Source organism: Mus caroli, chromosome 15 (genome assembly GCF_900094665.2).
Source record: "Mus caroli chromosome 15, CAROLI_EIJ_v1.1, whole genome shotgun sequence".
NCBI classification, from domain to species: domain Eukaryota; kingdom Metazoa; phylum Chordata; class Mammalia; order Rodentia; family Muridae; genus Mus; species Mus caroli.
This window is the reverse complement of record NC_034584.1, coordinates 66,775,901-66,796,852: the sequence shown is the minus strand read 5'-3', so window position 1 is coordinate 66,796,852 and position 20,952 is coordinate 66,775,901. Positions and strand designations below refer to the sequence as shown.

The 20,952-nt window shown below is 43.7% G+C and overlaps 1 protein-coding gene across 15 annotated transcripts in view; it reads left to right on the top strand.

Moving 5' to 3' along the window:
- Positions 1 to 20,952, top strand: part of Ptk2 (protein tyrosine kinase 2) — a 201,117-nt gene that overhangs the window by 177,270 nt on the left and 2,895 nt on the right. For 10 of the 15 annotated variants that reach the window (XM_029470117.1, XM_021183064.2, XM_029470119.1 and 7 more), the window contains 7 exons: positions 1,417 to 1,548; positions 8,905 to 8,967; positions 13,005 to 13,044; positions 13,298 to 13,404; positions 17,214 to 17,222; positions 18,321 to 18,476; positions 19,803 to 19,883. In XM_029470117.1, the coding sequence (XP_029325977.1) occupies positions 1,417 to 1,548; positions 8,905 to 8,967; positions 13,005 to 13,044; positions 13,298 to 13,404; positions 17,214 to 17,222; positions 18,321 to 18,476; positions 19,803 to 19,883 (588 nt within the window). The remainder of the gene's footprint in view (positions 1 to 1,416; positions 1,549 to 8,904; positions 8,968 to 13,004; positions 13,045 to 13,297; positions 13,405 to 17,213; positions 17,223 to 18,320; positions 18,477 to 19,802; positions 19,884 to 20,952) is intronic. The other 5 variants (XM_029470118.1, XM_021183063.2, XM_029470115.1 and 2 more) reach the window with 1 other exon arrangement.

The window sequence follows — 20,952 nt, the reverse complement described above, 5'->3', positions numbered from 1 at the left end:
GGTGCTCTTAACCTCTGAGCCATCTCTCCAGCCCCATCTAGTTTGTGTTTTAATCCAGAGACTGGGGATGTAACTCTGTAGTAGAGAGCTTTCCTAGCACTGTCCAAATGGAAAAGGAATTCCAGCAGGCATTATCATGTCAGACATAGTCATGTCTCACTCAGTTTGTTTGAAAATAGAACCCTCTGATGGGTGTAATTTGCATATGCATAAGGCTAATATATATATACATATATATATATATGTATATATATATAGATATATATAGATATACACACACACATACCCAACTAATGTTCTTTCAACTGTGTGTGTTATATGCAAATTTCCTGGTCAAACTAAGAAACACTAGGGGCTGGAAAGATGGCTCCTCGGTTAAGGACACTGGCTGCTATTCTAAAGTATCCAGGTTTGATTTTTACCACCTACATGGTAGCTAACAATTGTCTGTAACTTCAGTCGCAGGGGATCTGACTCCTTCTTCTGACTTCCATTGGACACCACAAACAAGTGGTACACAGACATACACATACAGGCAAAACTCTCATTCATATAAAATAAGATTTAAAAGAATTATTTGTAATTGTCTATTTGTATTTTTTCCTTGAAGTAAATGTGGGGTGTTGTTGTTGTTGTTGTTGTTGTTGTTGGAGATTGACTCCTACCTTGAACTCCTTATAAAGCCAAGTATGACTGATCTGCCTGCTTGTATCTCCTGAGTGTTGGATTATAGATCTATACTACCATAACATTCTAGAGAGGGAATCATGCTGCTAGACTAGTACTTTCAACAACTTAGCTGCATCCTCAGTCCTTGCGTGTGTGTGTGTGTGTGTGTGTGTGTGTGTGTGTGTGTGTGTATGTGTATGTAAAAATTTATTTACTTGTTATTTTGGGAGATGGGGGCAATGATACCATGACTATGTAGGTCAGAGAACCACCTTGTGGAGTTAATTCTCTTTTACTACCTTTACATAGGTAATAGATTTAAAATCTAGATTTTGAACTCAGGTCACCAGTTTGAAGGAGAGCTCCTTTACTCACTGAGCCATCTCACTGGCCCCTCTTGTGCTTTTGTGAGACAGTCTGATATAGTTCAAGCTGACATTGAACTCCTGTTCTTCCTGCCTTAGCCTCTTAGGGCTTTTGACATGTGTGCCAACTACATATGGCTCTTGTTTTGGTCATATTTCAGCTTGCTCTTCTTACTAACCAGTTGTTTTTCCGTTTTTACTCTTAAGTGCTATTGCATTCTTTTGTGTATTGAACTGTTTCTTAGAATATACACATGAATATTAAACCAGTAAATCTCAGCCTTCAGAGAGGTGGCTGGAGTATGAGAAGACCTACAGCATGAGTAGGAACATGGGAACAGACCCAGGAAACTAAATGTTCTGTTAATAATGTCCCTTCCAGGATTCCGCAGCTTTGGACCTTCGAGGGATGGGACAGGTGCTTCCCCCTCACCTGATGGAAGAGCGGCTAATCCGACAGCAGCAGGAAATGGAAGAAGACCAGCGCTGGCTGGAGAAGGAAGAGCGATTCCTGGTAACTACTCAGCAGAGCACTCGGCCCCGCCCAGACCCCCCTCATGCACTGCTGCAGAGCTCCATTCCTAAAGCAAGACGCTTGCCTTACATCTGGTCAGAAACACTTGCCACGCGTAATGGGCTCTTTGTTGTTTTTGATGATATTTTAGGAATCGGTTTCTAAAATTTTGTAGTATATAATGGCTCAGATCTCACTGTTATTTTTTTTTATTATGTTGTTTCCACAGAACTTCAGTGCTAGTGTAAAGGTAAAACAGTGCATCTCAGCCTTGTTGTAGCCATGTGCTCACATGGCTGAGTCTTAGCCTACCTCCCGCCCCTGCTTCAGTGTCTGACAGATGCATCTGGACCTTAATAAGAATGATCTTTCAAGAAACTCTTGCTGACAAGAGAGCTCTCTGTCTAATCCTTCTTGAGTGCTATGTCCATGCCTCAGTATTGGGGCCTTTGAGACTTTGTCCTCCTGCCCTACAATCCTCGGGGAAAAAAATGTGACTAGAAAGAACCAGGCTTCCTGCTGCTTCCATACATTTTTTCTTAGTCATTTTATCTGGAGAATACAAACCTGACTCCTCATGCTTTGACTGAGTCGTTATTCATCAATGTCACCTGTATTGATTGGTTTTATATCAACTTGACACAGGCTAGAGTTATTTGGAAAGAAGGACTCTCAGTTGAGAAAACTTCTCCATAAAATTTGCCTGTAGACAACTCTGTGGTGCGTTTTCTTAATAATAGTTGATGTGGGTGGACCCAGCTTACTTGGAGCAGCGCCATCCCTGAACAGGTGGTCTTGGGTGGTATAAGGAAGCAGGCTGAGCAGTCCATAGGGAACAGATATCGGTCCTCCATGGCCTGTGTCTCAGGTCCTGTTTCCACGGTTCCTGTCCCGATTCCCTCAGTTCTAGAGCCTGACCCAAAAGTTACAATCTGAAGAAAACCCTTTCCTCACCAAGTTGCTTTTGGTCATGGTGTTTTATCATATAAATAGAAACCCTAAGACACCAAGAGACAAAATACAGGGAAGACAGGAACCAATTTGGGTCCTATTTTCCTTGAAGTCTGTGGCAGGAAGCATTTCAGTCAACCAGTGATGGTATTGTAAGGCAGTGTTTTCAAACTGTACTCTGCAGACTTCATCAGGGTTTGATTCTAACTTTATTCATTGTAAAATAAATAGCTTTCTTTTTTTGAGAAGGGGTGTGTCTGCACTATCGTGACAATTGAACCCAGAGCCTTGTTCATCCTAGCTGATTGTTCTAACACTGATCTGTACAGGTTAAAGCACACTCCACAAGTTTGAGTGCAAAGGCTGCTCTCTTTCAACTGAAGTGAAAACATTGAAAGTTTTTGCTTTCAGAATGATGGAGCATGCCTTAACAGGCAGAGCATTCAGTTGTACTCCCGGGTAAGTTCTGGGGCCAACTCTAGAATAGCCAACAGTGCATTCATGGGAGCCAGGAAGTAGATCACATTGGAGAGGCTCTGTTTCTCAGTGTTTGCTATTATTATTATTATTATTATTATTATTATTATTATTACATTTATTTGTGAGAAGGGGACTCCAGTGTGCCCTGGCATGCATGTGGAGGTCAGAGTACAATTTGGAGGAATCATGCCACCAGGGAATGTCCTCAAGTAATACGGGTTGGAGGCAAGTACCTTTACTTGCTGAGCCATATTGTTATCCCTCAATGTCTTATTTCTATTTCAGCCTCAGATATGCACACAGTCCACATTTCAAGTCTCTGCCCCTTCAGGATAGTGCATCATCTCTTAACACATGTTCTTATCAAAGTTAACATCGAGTAATAGGATAGTAAACAATGACAATATTGGCATTTTCTATATAATGTTCCTGTATAAAGTTATTCAATTTTCATAGCCAGCCACCCTGTACACTTAGGACATATTCTGAATCCTTTTGTCTAATTCTTAGGGGCCATGTGTGCCTCAGAATTCATTGTGATTTCTTTTAACTAGAAAACTAGTGGATGACACACTTATTATTCTATAATTCTCCATTAAACTCCCATAGTCAACCAATAATATTTCTATACAAAATATAAATACATTTACAGAGAACTAAAGATAAAATAGTAATAATAGTAAGATAAGATAATAACAAAGATAAAATGTCTTCTATTCAGTCAGATTTTACTGCTATATCACATGCATTTAAACTTTAAAAAAATGCAAGCTTAGATTTTGGGAGTAAGACTTGTGTCTCCTCACAGAGGTGAGGAGCAGATGCAGAGCATTAGTCATGTCAGCACTGGGGTTCTTTGTGGAGCTGGGGTTTACTGTGTTGAGCTGTCAGACCCCTCATCACATGGATTTGCACTTTATATCCCTTTAGAGAAAAAGTATCCTGTAAGTCATGCCACAAAATAATAATTAACAGTATTAGTTGTGATTTAATTTTCTTAATGTGGGTGCTCAATTTGGAAATGAATTTAAGAATACACCAATTGTTGTTTGTCTTATGTCTTAAGCTTTTTTTTTTATCCAGAAAGCCTCCCTACCATATACACACATTTGTTTGCATTTTTAAAAATGAAATTATTTGAATTGCTAATGGGTTTCAGTGCAGGTGTGCTACTATGGCTCCACTAAATAGAGGTTTGTGTTGACACCAGGTTAACCTGCCAACAAGGTCAAAAGAAAACTGGAGTTTCTGTGCCTCCTATGGTGCTGGGGAGACATGAGAGTCTGGACGATGTGTGAACTAAGTCTTAAAAGAGAAGCTGGAATTTGCAGAGCAAACAGGCACAGGAAATACATTCCAGGCAGTGGGAAGAGCGTGGGTATTGATGTGGGGTCATGGGACTAGTTTAGCCAGATGTGACCCAAGCTGGTCTCTGTGGGAGTTGGGGAATTCTCATCAGAAGGCTCAGAGGTGCCTGTATCCTACAGGCTTACTCTTTCTTTGAGATTATTTTCATACACTACACCTCATCCTGAAATACATGGTAACTTTTGGTAAAGTCTAACTCATGCTCTGTGCAGGATGTCTCCAGCCTCCAGGTAGCTCCAAGTGTGTGTGCATAGCCCATGTGCAGAATTAAGTAACACATGCCCAGACCCCTGACTATAATGTCTGCCTTAAAGAGTCTCCCTCTGTATGTAGCAGCAAGACCTGCTGAAGTAGGATATCTTCCCAATTCAATTCTAACTTATCCTGTATAGTTCTATGATCTCTGAGGAGGTACCTGCTTTAACTGCCTGAATAAAGTACCGGCTGTCTATATAGAGCCTCAACTGTCTTAGTTTCTCCTTGGCACTGAGCTGCCACACTGCATTTTTGTGTGGTGCACTCTATTGTTAGTTAGGCCTTTAGCTGCTGCTGTTACAAGGTCTCACTAAATTGTCCAAGCTAGCCTTCTATTTACTCAGTGTGTAACTTAGGATCCCAAGGTTGTAACCCTTCTCCCTCAGATTAACTGAGATCACAGGCCTTTGCCTGTCACCCTTTTTGGTTTTGTTTGTTTGTTTGTTTGTTTGTTTTAAAATTGGGTTGGGGATTCATCTCAGTGGTAAGTGCTTGACTGGCATATGTAAAATGCTGGGTCTAGCCCCCAGTATAGGGAAGGAAAAAAAAGTCACACACCTATAATCCTAGTACTTAGCAGGGTGAGGCCATGTTGCTATTCCTGGCCAACTGGAGCTATAATATGAGACCCAGTCCCAAAGCTTGTGTTTTCTTTTCTTTGTTTGTTTTCAGTTCTTGTTACCCTATTTGTTTTTCTCCTAAAGAATTGCCTGCTTGTGCCTTTTGTTCTTTGCCTGCTTTTATTTAAAAGTATGTTCTCCATGAAACATGATTGTATGTATTAAACATTCTACCCATATGTAGAGAAGCTTTGGAAAGGCTTACCAAGTCCAGTGGAAGCATCTTAGAAGCTTGATTGCCTTCTGCAACAAATCCCTACATGCTTACAGCTGTTGGGTTGGGCTTTTGTACTAATTCATTCAGAATTGTGATTTACACTCACTGAGTGATGATATATATCCCAGTCCAGGTGTTTTGGAAACAGTCTCCTCCCCTTGCCCCCGTTCCCCCTCCCCACTCCTCTTAGCTCGTTTCTCAGCACACCAGAAGTTGCCAGAGCCTGAGCAACTCCGTTACCTTTCTCTGTGGTTTTCATGTCGTTTCCCTTACACACTTAACCTTGAAAAGCCCAGGTGGTGCTGCTTTTTTACTTTCTCCCACATTCACTGAGACCAGATCCTCTCGGGTCTGAGTGCTGCCATCCTCACACGTTCACTGATTATGTCAGGCTCTTCACAGGCCCATCCAGTCTCAGCAAATACTGATGAGTAAGCCAGATGCAGTGAGGAGAAAGAGACAAACTAATGAAGCAGTACACAGAGAAGGAGAAGTTAAATGCTTTGAAAAGAATCTGAAGAGGAGATTCAAAGAACAGGTGCAGAGCCCCAGGGTGAACATGTAGGGTGGGGCACAGAGTGGACACTGTCCCATCCTAATCTGGTTAAAAAAAAAAAAAAAACACCAAAATATCTCCTGCCACTTGCTGTCTTACGAGTGCTGGCTGCAATTGCATTCATTTCCATGTGTAGTCAGTGAAGGAGATGGGCAGCACAGAAGGGCACCAAGTGGAGGCAGACAAGCCTGAGGGCTTCCCTCTTAAGCTACAAGTGGGTGGTGGAGAGAGGCTGTTAGATGGGTGACAAGCAAGCTCTCCTGGCCTATTTCAATCACAGTGTGATGTTCTCTGAAATGCCGTCACTCTTTCTATGTGTTCCCTGCTGAACTGAGGTCTCCTGGAAACAGTCTGTGCCCATTTCATTCCAGCCAGGCCCTATGTTCAGCATAGAAAGTGCTGGGCACTGGAGTCAGTAAACAGAGCTTCTTTCATGCATCTTCTTGTCAGATGATTGTCATGTGTCTGGGCACAGATACCCTTTGGGGTGCCATTGGGTGTATGCACCTGCCCATAAACAGAAATGCATGGAAGAGTGGAAGAGTGTGGTGATGTTTGAGTAGGAGAGAACTGTGTGTCTACAGAAGGCTCCTGCCATCTGCTTTCATCTGCACATGCCTGTGGGCTCCTGCACCACAGCCATGTTATCTTCTTGGAGCACATTTCATCTGTGTCCAATCCCTGAATACCTGCAACTGCCGAACCAGAGGCACTAGTGAGAGTTGTAGCGACTTTAAAGAGACTATGCTAAAAGACATTACTGGAGCTGCCCTCTTCCAGCAGCCTGAATATAGTATGTTTCTCTCAGAGTATTATGTCTGCAGAAAAGGAGGGTCTTATCAAGTGTGTAGACCACTATAGATCAATACTCCCATGAAGTAAAAATCAATAGAAAAATGACATTTCTAGCGAAATATACAAGCCCAGTCTTGTTATTTCTTTAAAATGTTTTCATGTGTGCATGTGTATGTGCACTGTATATACATAGATAACTTTGAAAAGTTGATTCTCTCCTTCCATAGTGGAACTTGGGGGGGGGTGCAAACTCAGATTCAGGTGTATCACAGCAAGCCCTTTCACTGCTGAACTATCTCACTGACCCAGGCCACCATATAAGCTCTGGCATCTTAAAAAGAAATCCTGTCCAAGTTTCTGTGGAAGCTTCTAAAGACATCCACTGTGTCCTTGTGGTAAACTGGGCAGCGTTTGTGGGCTGCATTCTTCCCTGCTATGAGCAGACAGAGTCTATTACCTGAAAGTTGACCAGTTCTATTTATAGTACTGTTTGAATTATTTTCCACTAGATCACAGTAACTGTTCTTGGAAGACTTAGGTCTCCAGAACTTCTACTAGATTTGGAAGTAGCTGGTGGGTCAGAGGTCTCTTGTCAGATCATGGTCCTGCACAGGATAATTTTGAGGACAACAGATCCTGCCTGAGGTCACATGCCCTCTTGACAGCAAATGCTCCTTGTTCTGCTGTGTCCCCTCTCTTTTCCCCAGCTCAAGGTTGTGGCCTTACTCAGATGCCCTGTGCATGTGAATCACTACTGTAATTGCTACTGGACTCCTTTGCCAGAGTGCTAGCCGCCAGGGCTGCTAGAGCTGCAGTCTGATGAGAAGCCTTGGTTTCCTCTGAGCACTGCTTAAAAATAGTGACTAGGCTTCTTATTATTGTACGAACAGTATTGTACTAAAAAGGGGACTTTTTATAGTTTAAATGTGGAAGCCCTGACTACATAAAGCCTACTCTGTGTTCCTCTCACAGAGGACCAAGTCAGTCCTAATGAAGGAAAACCAATGAGGGAACTAGGGAATAGTAGCTAAGGGCTGCCTGCCAGAGAATAGCCTACTGTGGCAATCCCTTCCCCCTCCCTTTACAGGCTTCCAGGGAGAAAGGTCTCTGCATTTTCTGGCAACATGAGCCTTGAGCTGTCTGACTGGCCCAGGCTGCCTTTTATAAACTCTGGTATCCTTAAAAAAAAAAATGTCTATCCAAGTTTCTATGAAGACATCCATGATGTCCCCTTGTGGTGAACTGGGCAGCGTTTGTGAGCTACACTCTTCCCTACTGTGAGCACATAGACTCTGTTACCTGGAAGTTGACTAGTTCTATTCATAGTACTGTCCAAAATTTCTTGTTTGGCCAGATTTTAAGCTGTTTGTTGCTGCATCGCTTGATCCTGATTCAATGCCCCACAGGTGGAAGCAACAAATGAAAACAGTGCAAGACCCCAAACTGCACAGCAGATCTCCTTTCAGCCATAAGAAGCTGCTCTGACCAGTCCACATGGCTCTGAATGAAAAAAAAAAAAATGTAGGGTCCTAGCTAGAAAATTAAGAAGGGGCACATAAAATGGCTCAGTGGATAAATCAGTTGATAATGAGCTGAGCTTGATCCCTGAGACCCACGTGGTTTAGAAAGAAAATCAACTCTCTCAGGCTATCCTGACCTCCTCTCACACACCACAGTATGTGCATATGCACATGTACACTCACACATACACGCTAAATAAATATGTAATTAAAGTTATTAATATTTACAGAATTCAGATAGAAATCATTTAAGATCACCTAAAGATTGACACTGTGGGCTAACCATAAGCTCAGTGGTAGAGCACATGTCTAACATGTTCATAAGCCTCAGTTACATTACCAACACCAAAAGAGGCAATGGTGGTCTTACCATCACAGATCCCAGAAGTCGTTATCACTTGGGAGCACAGACATCACAGTGACACTGAGATGATGTTGGGTACAGGCGAGAAGACCAGCCGGAAGCTGCTACTGTCGAGGGGTTGGGGCTACAGTATCTGAGAACTGGGTATAAAGTGGTGGACTTAAGTCCAAAATATGTCAGTAACATACACATATTAATGAAATTATTTTGGCCTTTGTTTTGCTCTTCAGAAACCTGATGTGAGGCTCTCTCGAGGCAGCATCGACAGGGAGGACGGGAGTTTTCAGGGTCCGGTAAGCACCTGCCTGCACTGTCCCCAGAGTTGGTCCCAAATTCTATATTGGAGCCTTCCACATTTTATTGAAAGACATCAAGGCATGCTGACATTCATGATATGGAATAGAATGGCCTTTCTGTAAAACACAAGAAAGTTATCTAAGACTGTCAAAATATGCCATGTTCCAGATTTTCATAGATGCAGATCACTGTCCTGTTACTGATAACAGATTTTTAGCAGTGAAGCTGTACTCTGTCTAGTAAGAATTAGAGTAGCAGATACACTAGTTGTTAAAGATAGACTTAAACTACCTCCTGCCTCCAGGTCCCAGGATGACACAATGCTGGGCACAATTACAACTTTTCTCATAGTCATTTAAAACTTGTTCAAGCAAGATGTCTTTCTTCTGGGTTTTAGGGCAGAAGTACCTAAATTGTTTTTAAACAGCTAGCCCTTAAAACAGAATCCATGCAACTGCCTATAGTTCTATTCTACACATGTGTACCTTGTTAGATGATTCCAGAATGCTCTGAGAACAGATACTTTCATACTGTGTGTGTGTTTTACTGGTGGGCCTATGAGTACAGCCCAGCCCACAGACACTGTTGTTAAAGGTCTGCTCACCTTGGCCATGTTTTGGGGGTGCCTCTCATACAAAGTGCTGGATTTCCTCCATGTGTGCTCCATGTGTCCATCATCTCTTTTCACTTCGCTGTCGTCCACGTAGGGCAAAGATCTCTTTTGTACCCACAGCAAGAGTAGAACAGGGGCTCAGTAATTGTCCTAACATTTAGTAAGTTGATGGCATGTGGAATAAAAAGCACCGTGCAAAGCGAGTTCTTGGAGAGCCATTCTTCACACCTTGTTTCCTGAGGAGTGATAGAGTGGACACTGCTTTTCATGCAGGAGGTCCTGGGTGTTGGGTCCCCAGAAACACTAAAAATTAAAGGGTTTTTCTGGGCTGGAGAGATGGCCCAGCGATTAGAAACACTGGCTGTTCTTCCAGAGGTTCTGAGTTCAATCCCCAGTGACCACATGCTGGCTCACAACATCTGTAATGGGATCTGATGCCCTCTTCTGGTGTATCTGAAGACAGCAACAGTGTACTCATACACATTAAATAAATAAATCTATCTTTAAAAAAGAAAAGAAAAGAGAGATCCCCCCCCCCCATCCCCAGGTATGGTTGGTGACACATACCTGATACCTGTAGTCTCATATACACTTGGACACACATACTTTAAAACTTTTTTTTTTCCCTTTGGTTTTTCAAGACAGGGTTTCTCTGTGTAGCCCTGGCTGTCCTGGAACTCACTCTGTAGACCAGGCTGGCCTCGAACTCAGAAATCCGCCTGCCTCTGCCTCCCTAGTGCTGGGATTAAAGGTGTGCACCACCACCGCCTGGCTACTTTAAAACTTTTTAATCCTTACTTTTAAAAAAAAAAAAGGGCTGGTGAGATGGCTCAGTGGGTAAGAGCACCCGACTGCTCTTCCGAAGGTCCAGAGTTCAAATCCCAGCAACCACATGGTGGCTCACAACCATCCGTAACGAGATCTGGCGCCCTCTTCTGGAGTGTCTGAAGACAGCTACAGTGTGCTTATGTATAATAAATAAATAAATCTTTAAAAAAAAAAAAAAAAGATGCTGAGGCTGGAGGATCAGTTAAGTTTAGGGTTTCCTACCCTGATGGGCTACATAGCAGAACCTAAAAGCCAGCCATATTAGCTACTTTTTCTTGTGTTAAAACACCATGACCAAGGCAATTTATAAAAGAAAACATTTATTTAGGGCTTATGGTTGCAGAGTGTAGAGTTCATGATGATAGGGCGGCATATTGACAGGTGGAGATTGCTTCCAGTGACACTCTTCTTTCTTTCAACAAGGCTTAAACCTTCCCCAAACAGTGCCACCTGATGGGGCCCACATGTTTAGACATCCCTGCCCAGCAGGGAGGTGTACAGTCAAACAACTACACACTAACAATTTAAGTCATTTAGATATTTAATCAATGATTTTTTTTTAATCAAGATAAGTAGCATGTTAAAACAAACAGCTGTAATTGTGAGGCAAGGATGTGAAATAGTTTTGAGGCACGGCAGGGCAGGATTAGTCTTGAGTAGAATTAGTAGTTGTTGTTGTTGTCCTTTGGTTTTGTTTTGTTTTTGAGAGGGCATCTCTCTAACCTATCCTATACTTGCCTCAGACTAGTTGTATAGCCAAGAATGACCTTAGATGCCAAGTGTTAGGATTATAGGTACCTATCACCATGGCTGATATGTTACTGGGGAATTATGCTACCAACTGAGATATGTCCCTAGCCATGAAATAGTCTTGTGGCTCCAGTATTTTAAAGAAGTGCTCATTCCAGTTAAAAATAAAGCACTATACATGTATGTGTAGATGTATGTGTGGGTGTATATGTACATATGTGTATATATAGCGTAATAAGAGCTTCAACTTTGGGGCTGGAGAGATAGCTCAGTGGTTAAGAGCACTGACTGCTCTTCCAGAGGTCCTGAGTTCAATTCCCAGCAACCACATGGTGGCTCACAACCATCTGTAATGGGATCAGATGCCTTCTTCTGGTGTGTCTGAAGACAGCTACAGCATACTCATATTTAAAAAGAGAAACAGAAGTAAATTGGATTCAGGATGTGTCTGTCCCCACTATCCTTCTTTCTCTCTTATCTAGTGATAAGGGGTGAAACTGGTGAATAAAGGGTGAGGAAAAGAACCCACAACATAGCAAAGGCCAGCTACAGTGGCATGTACCTATCATCCTAGGTCTTGGGAGATAGAGATAGGATCAAGTTTAAAACAGCCTAGACTAGCTGGGCAGTGGTGGCGCACACCTTTAATCCCGGCACTTGGGAGGCAGAGGCAGGTGGAGTTCTGAGTTCTAGGCCAGTCTGGTCTACAGAGTAAGTTCCAGGACAGCCAGAGCTACACAGAGAAACCCGGGGGGGGGGGGGGAACAAGCCTAGACTACATAGAAAGACTCTGCTATCACAGATAAACATTTACCCAGTTTTAGGCAGTACAGCTAAAGAAGGGTTTGTCATGGGTAGAACTGCCTTTTAATCCATCCTTGGACTTAGCCAGGTGGTGCTAGCATGGACTTATCAGGGTAGTGGATTTCTTGAGTTCAAGGATAGCCTGGTCTACAGAACAAGTTTCAGGACAGCCAGAAACCCTGACTCTATACCCCCAGCAAAAAAAGATTGAGGACTGTCTGTGAATTGGATTTGCTGACTGGCCTATGCAGTGGCTTAGGTAACACTGACACAGTGCCTCAGGGCCAATGACTCTGAGTGCCTCTGGGATATAATAAGCAGTATGACCAGGTGGTTTCCTACTATAATTGTTCTGACTATATCCTTACCACGATCTAAGTGATAAGCTAGAGGAGAGGTGGATCCCAAGCAGCCAGCAGAATGAGCACACACTATGAAGTCCTGTGAGCTGTGAGAACTTGAGACCACTGTGTTCAATTCCAGGGTATCTTAATGTCTTAATTAGGGTTTCTATTTGTAGCGACAAAGCACCATGACCAAAAAGCAAGTTGGGAAGGAAAGGGTTCATTTGGCTTACACTGATATTTCTGTTCATCATCGAAGGAAGTCAGGACAGAAACTCAAAACAGGGCAAGAACCTGAAAGCATGCAGAGGCCATTGAGGAGTGCTGCTTGCAGGCTTTCTTCCTTTAGCTTGTTCAGCCTGCTTTCTTATAGAACTCAGGATCACTGACCCAGAAAAGAGACTGGGCCCGTCCCCATCAGTCTAATTAAGAAAATCACTTGCAGTTGGATCTTATGAAGGCATTTCCTCAGTTGAGGTTTCCTCCATTCAGATAACTGTAGTTTGTGTGTCAAGTTGACATAGACTAGCAGCACACTCAGATGCATTGGTTACTTTCCTAGTGACACCCACCTGAGGCTGTGAGGCATCTGGAGACTCCAGCAGAGACCTCAAGATAAAGAAGAATAGGGAAAGGGGAGGTGGGCTGTTCTATCTGGCACAGAGCAGTAGACTGAACTTTTCTTCTTCCACAGACTGGAAACCAACACATCTATCAGCCTGTGGGGAAACCAGGTAAGTGAGGAAGTACCTGTGATTTGGCAGGGGTAGGATTTAAATGGAGTGCCTTGTTATGTTCACAGTTTCCTCTGCACAGTGTGGTGTTCACCATACTAGATCTGTACCTAGAGAACTAGAAAGCTGAACTTACAGAAGCTCCTTCTTAGAACATGAGCCTCCTATATGCCGTACCAATGCTAGGAGTGACGGAGTTGGGTGGGCCTGAAAGTGCTCACTAATGTGCAATGGAACCCTTTTGATTTTCCAGATCCTGCAGCTCCACCAAAGAAACCTCCTCGTCCTGGAGCACCTGGCCACCTAAGCAACCTGTCCAGCATCAGCAGCCCTGCAGACAGCTACAATGAGGGTGTCAAGGTGGGTATCTGTGCCTGTGCACTGTAGTCTGTTCCTGGTTAGTAGAGTCACTGAGTCCTCAGCTCATGTGGTTAGAGATGTTGACAATAAGACTGTAGGAAAACCCTGGATTTAGCATCCTGTGTTCCAAACCTCTTAAGATTCAGAAAAGTATTGATTGTACTCTTTCCTGAATGGACTCTCTGAGCGTGCTAGGCTTGAGGGACTTTATGCCAACATCCCCTAGCCAGATAGGAATCAACGAGATGCTTCTTGTTTTAAACATGAAGCCGGGATGCTGGGGATATGTGTAGGCTCACTGTCATCTGCACACACTTATAAATATGGCTTTGTAGAAAGTGTATTTTTCTCAGCTCACAGTTGTGATCATGCAGGAGCCTTCCTCAACCTAAGGGCAGCATTTGACTTACACATTCCAGCAAGCTTCCTCTTGGAGGGATTTCTCAGTATTTCTCCCCAGGGTTGTGTCACTGTCTAACTCTCCTGTATCTCTTTGTCCCAAGGACAGAAAGGAAGTATCCAACTCCCCTGACACCCTCACCCCTGTCCAGTACTTAAAGCTGGGACCTCTTTATTTCCCACTCAGAGTGGCAGGATACCTCTCCTTGTGTCCTGTTCTTCAATCTGTTACACAGTATTTTTCATTCTAGTAATTCTAGAATACAGGTGGAATTTGTTTCTTAGTGGTTTAAGTTTTTGGTTTGGGTTTTTTGTTTGTTTGCTTTGCTTTTTTAGTGAGGGGTAGGTTATTCAGTAAGGTGCTTACTACACAACCATGAGGATCAGTCTCCAAAACCCATGTCAAAAAATTAGGTATGGTAGCACATGTTCAAAATCTCAGCAGTGGGGAAGCAGAAATGTCAGATCCTTGGGCCTCACTGGCCATCTACACCAGCACAATCAGCAAACCTTAGGTCCCAATACAAGACACTGTCTAAAACAAGATAGATGGGCATGGTGGCACGCACCTTTAATTCCAGTACTCTGCAGTCAGAGGCAGCAGATCTCTGATTACAGCCTAGTCTACAAAGTGAGTTCCAGGCCAGCCAGAGCTATAAAGGGATCCAACCGCCTCAAAACAAAATGGGTGAGACCTAAGGAGCCATAGCTAGATTGACCTTTGACTTCGATGCATATGAGTGCAGTCATGCAGATGTACAAAATGAGGCATCATTGATGTAGCACTCAAGAAACAAACGAGGGCCAGAGAGATGGCTCAGTAAGTAAGAGCACCGAGTTCAAATCCCAGCAACCACATGGTGGCTCACAACCATCCGTAATGAGATCTGATGCCCTCTTCTGGTGCATCTGAAGACAGCTACAGTGTACTTGGATATAATAATAAATAAATCTTAAAAAAAAAAAAAAGGAAAGAAAGAAAGAAAAAAGAAACAAACACGAAGATCGAGTTCGAGGCCAGCCTGGGCTCTGTAACATGACTCAGTCTTAAAAAAAAAAAAACCAATAGTACAGGGTGTAATGGATGGCATCTTGAATCTGATGAGGCTGGATGTTTATGTAGTGCTGCCTCTGTACTTGAAGTGACAGACTTCCTTATGTTTTATCCTTGCCATCAGCCTCACAAGGTTGGTAGGGGTCACATTTTTTTATATTAGATGACTATTGTTCACACAAGTGTAGCCGTTTATCCATGGTCACTTCGAGCCAGTGGTTGAAGTAGCATGCCATTGTCCAAGGACCCTGGACTGCACACTGAGAGTGATGAGAGTGGTATGATGTCATCTCAGAGCACACAGCTTCACCATGCTCAGTGCAGGTTGGTCTGCGGCTCTGAGGCATCATTGCCATGTGCGTTCATAAGGTAACAAGAGCAGCAGGATTTACTGTGGCACAGAATAGCATACAACAAGTTATGGTGAGTAAACGCAGTTGGACGAGGGAACCCTGCCAAGGGGATTGGGCCTCAAACACCTACAAGCTGTTGTCAGCTCCATCAATCCAGGTAGCTTCTCATTAACTCTGTTGGCAACGCTGGGTATTCTTAGAGAAGAAACAGGCAAAGACAAAACTCTTCCTAATATTATGTCTTTAAATTTGAAAGAAAAAAGAAAAGTTAGAGCAGTGAACTGTTCTCAAAAGCCACAAGAGCAGACCTTTGACCTGTCTTGTGTTATAATGAACAGTTGTTCTGAAATCCTGACACTCCCTCTTACTATAGTTCATGATGAGAGTAACATCATGAGTTATTCCTGAGGACGCCTTAATATATGATACTGCCTGAGGAGAAATCTCATGAGTGAAATAGACTTACTTCATCTAGGTAAAGTTCATGTTTCCATTATCTGACTAGTACAGGTAGTTAAACCCATCCTAAAAACAAACAAACAATACTGAGTTTTAAATATTTTTGACAGTATTTCTGATGTAAAAATGTTTGCCTTGAGTGCGTGTGACTCAGGTCATTCACCCAAATAACATTTAGACGGACACAGTCTCCAGCTTTCTCTGCATAGTTCTGTTGTTTCCTATGCTCACGCAAGGCAGGCACTGAGCTCACATGTCTTATTTTCTTCCTTCTCTGGGTTTTAAGTAGAGTAGGAATTGGCTGTCTCTGGGGGACGGCAAAGGGAGGGGGGCTGGCTTTTAATTCCCAGCCCAGGAGTTTCTAAGTCATCAAAACTCTGGACAATTAAAAATCGATAATAGATGTTTCTCCCACCAAGCCCTGCTTGCGGTATGTCACTATGAAGAGTCCTAGAGGCATCGTGACAGTGCTTTCCTAGGACTGGGTGATCAAAGGGTAGCATACAAAAGAAGAAAAAGCTTTCAGCTTAAACTAAGTTTGCATTGGCCTACTGGAACCAAACAGTTATTTCATATTGTGATGTAATGCTCCTTAGATATCCCCTCTAAGGAGCCCACCCACCTTGCTGTGCTGGTTTAAACCCGTGCCTGTGGAGAGACAGATTATGATCATCAGTGTGCAGGAAATCTCTGGGTGTTTGCACCTCTAAACTCAAGACTCTCTGGGGCTTACGGTGGCATGGTGGCTTTTATACAGGTGTGTAGGTAGCAAGTGGTCGCATTTCCCATGCCAGTCGATTCATAATAAGATAGCTAGGGATTGAACTGAGGAGATAAAACACCAAAGCCACCCAATTGCAGAACAAAAAATGCCAGCCTGATTTACACCAATAACCCCAGCGTTTTGAGATATGGAGGCAGATGGATCAGGAGTTTTGAGACTATCCTGGGCCACATAATGAATCCTGTCTTTAAAAGATTTTAAAACATATACATACAAAACAACAACAAATATGTGAGAAGGAGAGTTAAAAATAAGCTTCTGAGGTCTTTAGACATAGCCCCTAGCCATGAATCTGTCTCAGACAGTGTGGCTAATGCTGCCTAAGATTCAAGGACTCAAAGCCTGAGGGACCATGTGCAGTGACTGAGGGTGGAGTGGCTTCTCGCTACTCTCCTAGAGTCAGATGGAAGATTACTGATTGCACATGCCCTTCTCCTTGCTCACAAAGAGCCTTGCTCTCTAGACTTGCACGACTGCCCATTGCCGCTCACAGGCTTTGCATGCTGCCCTCATTTATCTCATGGGAACAACTGTTGCATGGCAGAGCTCTGGTAATGTGCTGTGCAAAGAGCCAATAGCAGGCACAGGCACTTCTGACAGCCAGTGAGCAGAGAGCACACAGCAGGCTTGTAGCTAGTGCCCAGATGTTCTGCTCTTGTGTTATATGGGAGTTTTCTGCTGCCTTATTAATATTGTTTTTCTTTTTTCCCTTTCTCTGATAAATTCCTTTAACTTTTCCTCACCTTCTGTTCGACAATAGCCGTGGAGGGTAAGCACATCATATCTGTGTGTCTGTCTGGCTCACTTTATCACATCCAGTTCTCTGCATGTGACTCTGGACTACCATGTGGATAGCCCTGTGGGAGGGCACACTTGCTTTGTTTGTCACCTCTCATGACTGACAAATGCCAAGAAGAGTTCTTGTAGTTTTCAGAGACTGGTACATAACCAACTTTGCAGTGAAGTTAGACATAACTGTCTAACATGCCACTGGGCATGATCAAGGCATCCAGAAATCTGGTATAGCCTGAGGGCCATAACAGACCTATAATTTGATAGCTGTTATACAGTTTAATCTTTGTAAAATACACACCACGCATGACTTGAATTTTGAAACACTACTCAGCCTTCCCTAGGAGCTCTGTGTCATTCTGCCCTCAGCACTCAGGATACAGTAGGTGGTGCCTGTGGCATCCCTCTGCACAGGACCTAGGTACATGTTTACATCTGCGGCTTCTTATGCTCATCCTCATTACTACGTGAGCCAAGCCCTGCCAGCCTTGGTTTACCCAGCTGGCAGCATAGAACTGGCAGGAGGTCACTTCTCTGCCACTAGAACATGAGTAGCTTTATGCAAGGAAATAGTGTCTGCCTAAAGCAGATGCTTGTGGGTCTGCACTATCATCATGAAAAGAGCACTTTGCTGTTGATGTGTGAAGGCAACTTACAACCAGCAGAGATGTTTAGCATTGATGCTAAGTGTTTGATCACTCAGTGGTGCAGTGGTAGCTTTCCCTAAAATTGGATAAATTCTTGGTTGTAAATTCTGTGGGTTGTTCCCCTTGTGAATGACTTGGGAGTATGGGGTGCTTAATTGCTTCTTTGAATCTCGAGACTTTAGTGCATATCATGATTTCTCAATTCCTTTAACTGAGCTCAAAGTTAGACGACATCACTGCCTTGTGTGTTGTCCCTTGGATGACTTGCTTTATTGTCGTCCTCAAACTGAACTATGTCCTGAACAAACAAGAAAATCTTATTACCTTCTGTATCTGCTTTGATCTCTTTTAAAGACCCTCTAACTTAACTGTGGTGATACCGCATGCTGTCCTGGAGAGCAGGAATTGACCAGCTTCTGTTTTATCAGCTTCAACCCCAGGAAATCAGCCCCCCTCCCACTGCCAACCTTGACCGGTCCAATGACAAGGTATATGAAAATGTGACAGGCCTGGTGAAGGCTGTCATCGAGATGTCCAGCAAGATCCAGCCAGCTCCTCCAGAAGAGTACGTCCCTATGGTGAAGGTAAAATTCGATCACTCGGTACGGTGGGGATGGCTTCTTTTCCCTGCGAAGCCAGAGCTGATGCTTTGGATGTAAAAGCACCAGGTGGTGACAGAGTCACTGAGAAGCATCCTAAGGGATTGTCATAGCTCTCACTTGATCCTATCAATAAGTACTAGGCTGCTTCCTTGAAGCGTTAGAGTCTTCTAATTACTGTTACTTTTAAGTTTAGCGGAGTGCACCTTTAATCCCAGCACTTAGGAAGCAGAGGCAGGCAGATCTCAGAGTTAAAGGACAGCCTGGTCTTCAAAGAGAGCTGCAGGACAGTCAGGGCTACACAGAGATGGGGGCAAGAGGTGGTTGGGAATGGAGCTCTAACAGAAGGCCTAGCATGGACAAAGTTCTGGGCTTCATCCCTTGTGTCCTGTAAATAGCATAACACACACCTGCTGCCCTAACATCTGGAAGGAGAGGCAGGAAACTCATTTCTTGGTAGTATCTCACTATACAGCTTAGTCTAGCTGGGTGTGAACTCAACAGGTCCTTCTCATCCCACAAGTGCCAGGGTTATGGAAGTACAAGTATGAGCCACCATACTTGTGTGCTCATGCCTGGCTTACTATATGCTAGGGCATACTTCTCCCACTCTCCATCTCTTGCTCTCCCTCCTCCTCTCCTCTCTCTCTCACAGTGTTGCATATAACCTAGGCCAGCCTTAAACTTTGAGCAGTCCTTCTTCCTCATTCTCAGAAGTGTTGAGATTATAGAAGGAGGCTACAACAGGCCTTTTCTTTACAACTTTTGGATAGTTTTGAATGCAGTGAAATTGAAAACATGCTCCCAAGTCAGGCCCACATTGCTTCCAGGCAGGGAGAACCTCTCTTTAGCCAAATTGAATACACAGGGAGAAGGATGTGTCCTTTGTCAGCTTGTCTGAACTGTGAGGCTACCATAATCTACCTGGAAGCTCAGTGGAACAAAAAAGAAAAGTGCTACTTTTTACATTGCTTATGGGAACTTCTGATGTGAGCATCTGTCCTTGGGCATTAGAGCAAAGGATAGTTAGATCTGAATCTTCAGGGACATGAGCCTAGTAACATGCAACACTGGTCAGTATCAAGCACAGACAGATATATGTTCCTCATGGTGGCTCATATTCTCAGTATTTGAGAGGCTGAAGCAGGAAAATTATGGTGAATTTAGGACCAGCCTTGGCTGCAGAGTCATACCTTTAAAAAAAAAAAGTTTCCTTACAACTAGCAGAAAGTACATTCCTGAGAGAAAATATCAATCAGTATTGGCCCAATGTCTTCATGTGTCCTAATCCTGCTCTGGTTCTTGTCTTAGGAAGTTGGCCTGGCCCTGCGGACCTTACTGGCCACTGTGGATGAGACCATTCCTGTTCTTCCAGCCAGCACTCATCGAGAGGTAGGCCATAGTGCTGGGGGAAGGAGGTCATGCCAGAGCACAGCTGCTGCAGTGCTGGCCGGTCAGCAAGGGGACGGAGGAAAACAACTGACTTTTCAGCTCCTGGCTCCATTGTTTCAGTACTATAGAGGGGCAGGACGACGTGACGGAACAACAGAGTAGTCTGGAGGGAGAGGGCAAGTTCTGGGGTAACACACAGCCTTGAGAAAGAACGCTTCGGGTAATCACCTCCTCCCACCAGGCCCCTCTTCTTCTTGCCTCATAAGTCTCACCTTCTCTAGCTGGTGGTAGTATTCCCTGAAAAGGAGATACAAAAGTCCTCTTAAATTTTAGCCAGGAGTGGTGGCGCATGCCTTTAATCCCAGCACTTGGGAGGCAGAGGCAGGTGGATTTCTGAGTTCCAGGACAGCCTGGTCTACAAAGTGAGCTCCAGGACAGGCAAGACTACACAGAGAAACCCTGTCTCCAAAAAACATTAAAAAAAAAAAAAAAAAGAAAAAATTTTTGAGCATCCTTTGTTTGAAATATAAGTATCACATGCCGGTCACCAACACACCTGCATCTGCTCCATATACTCACGTGTGCTCCCTTAACCATGAACACTTGTAGGCCTGTCCTGATAACAGAGATGGCCTTCTGTGCACCCACACTGTTATGGTGTGTATATGCTTGGCCTAGGAGTAGCACTATTAGAAGGTGTGGTCTTGTTGGAGTAGTAAGTGTGGCCTTGTTGGAATAAGTATGTCACTACGGGTGTGGGCTTTAAGACCCTCATCCTAGCTGCCTGGAAACTAGTCTTCCACTAGCAGCCTTCAGAGGGAGATGTAGGACTCTTAGCTCCTCCTGCACTATGCCTGCCTAGATGCTGCCATGCTCCCACCTTGATACTAGACTGAAGCTGTTAACCTCTGAAGCTATAAGCCAGACCAATTAAATGTTGTCCTTGTAAGAGTTGCCTTGGTCATTGTGTCTGTTCACAGCAGTAAAACCCTAAGACACCACCTGTACTGGCTATTTTTGTGTCAACTTGACACAGCTGGAGTTATCACAGAGAAAGGAGCTTCAGTTG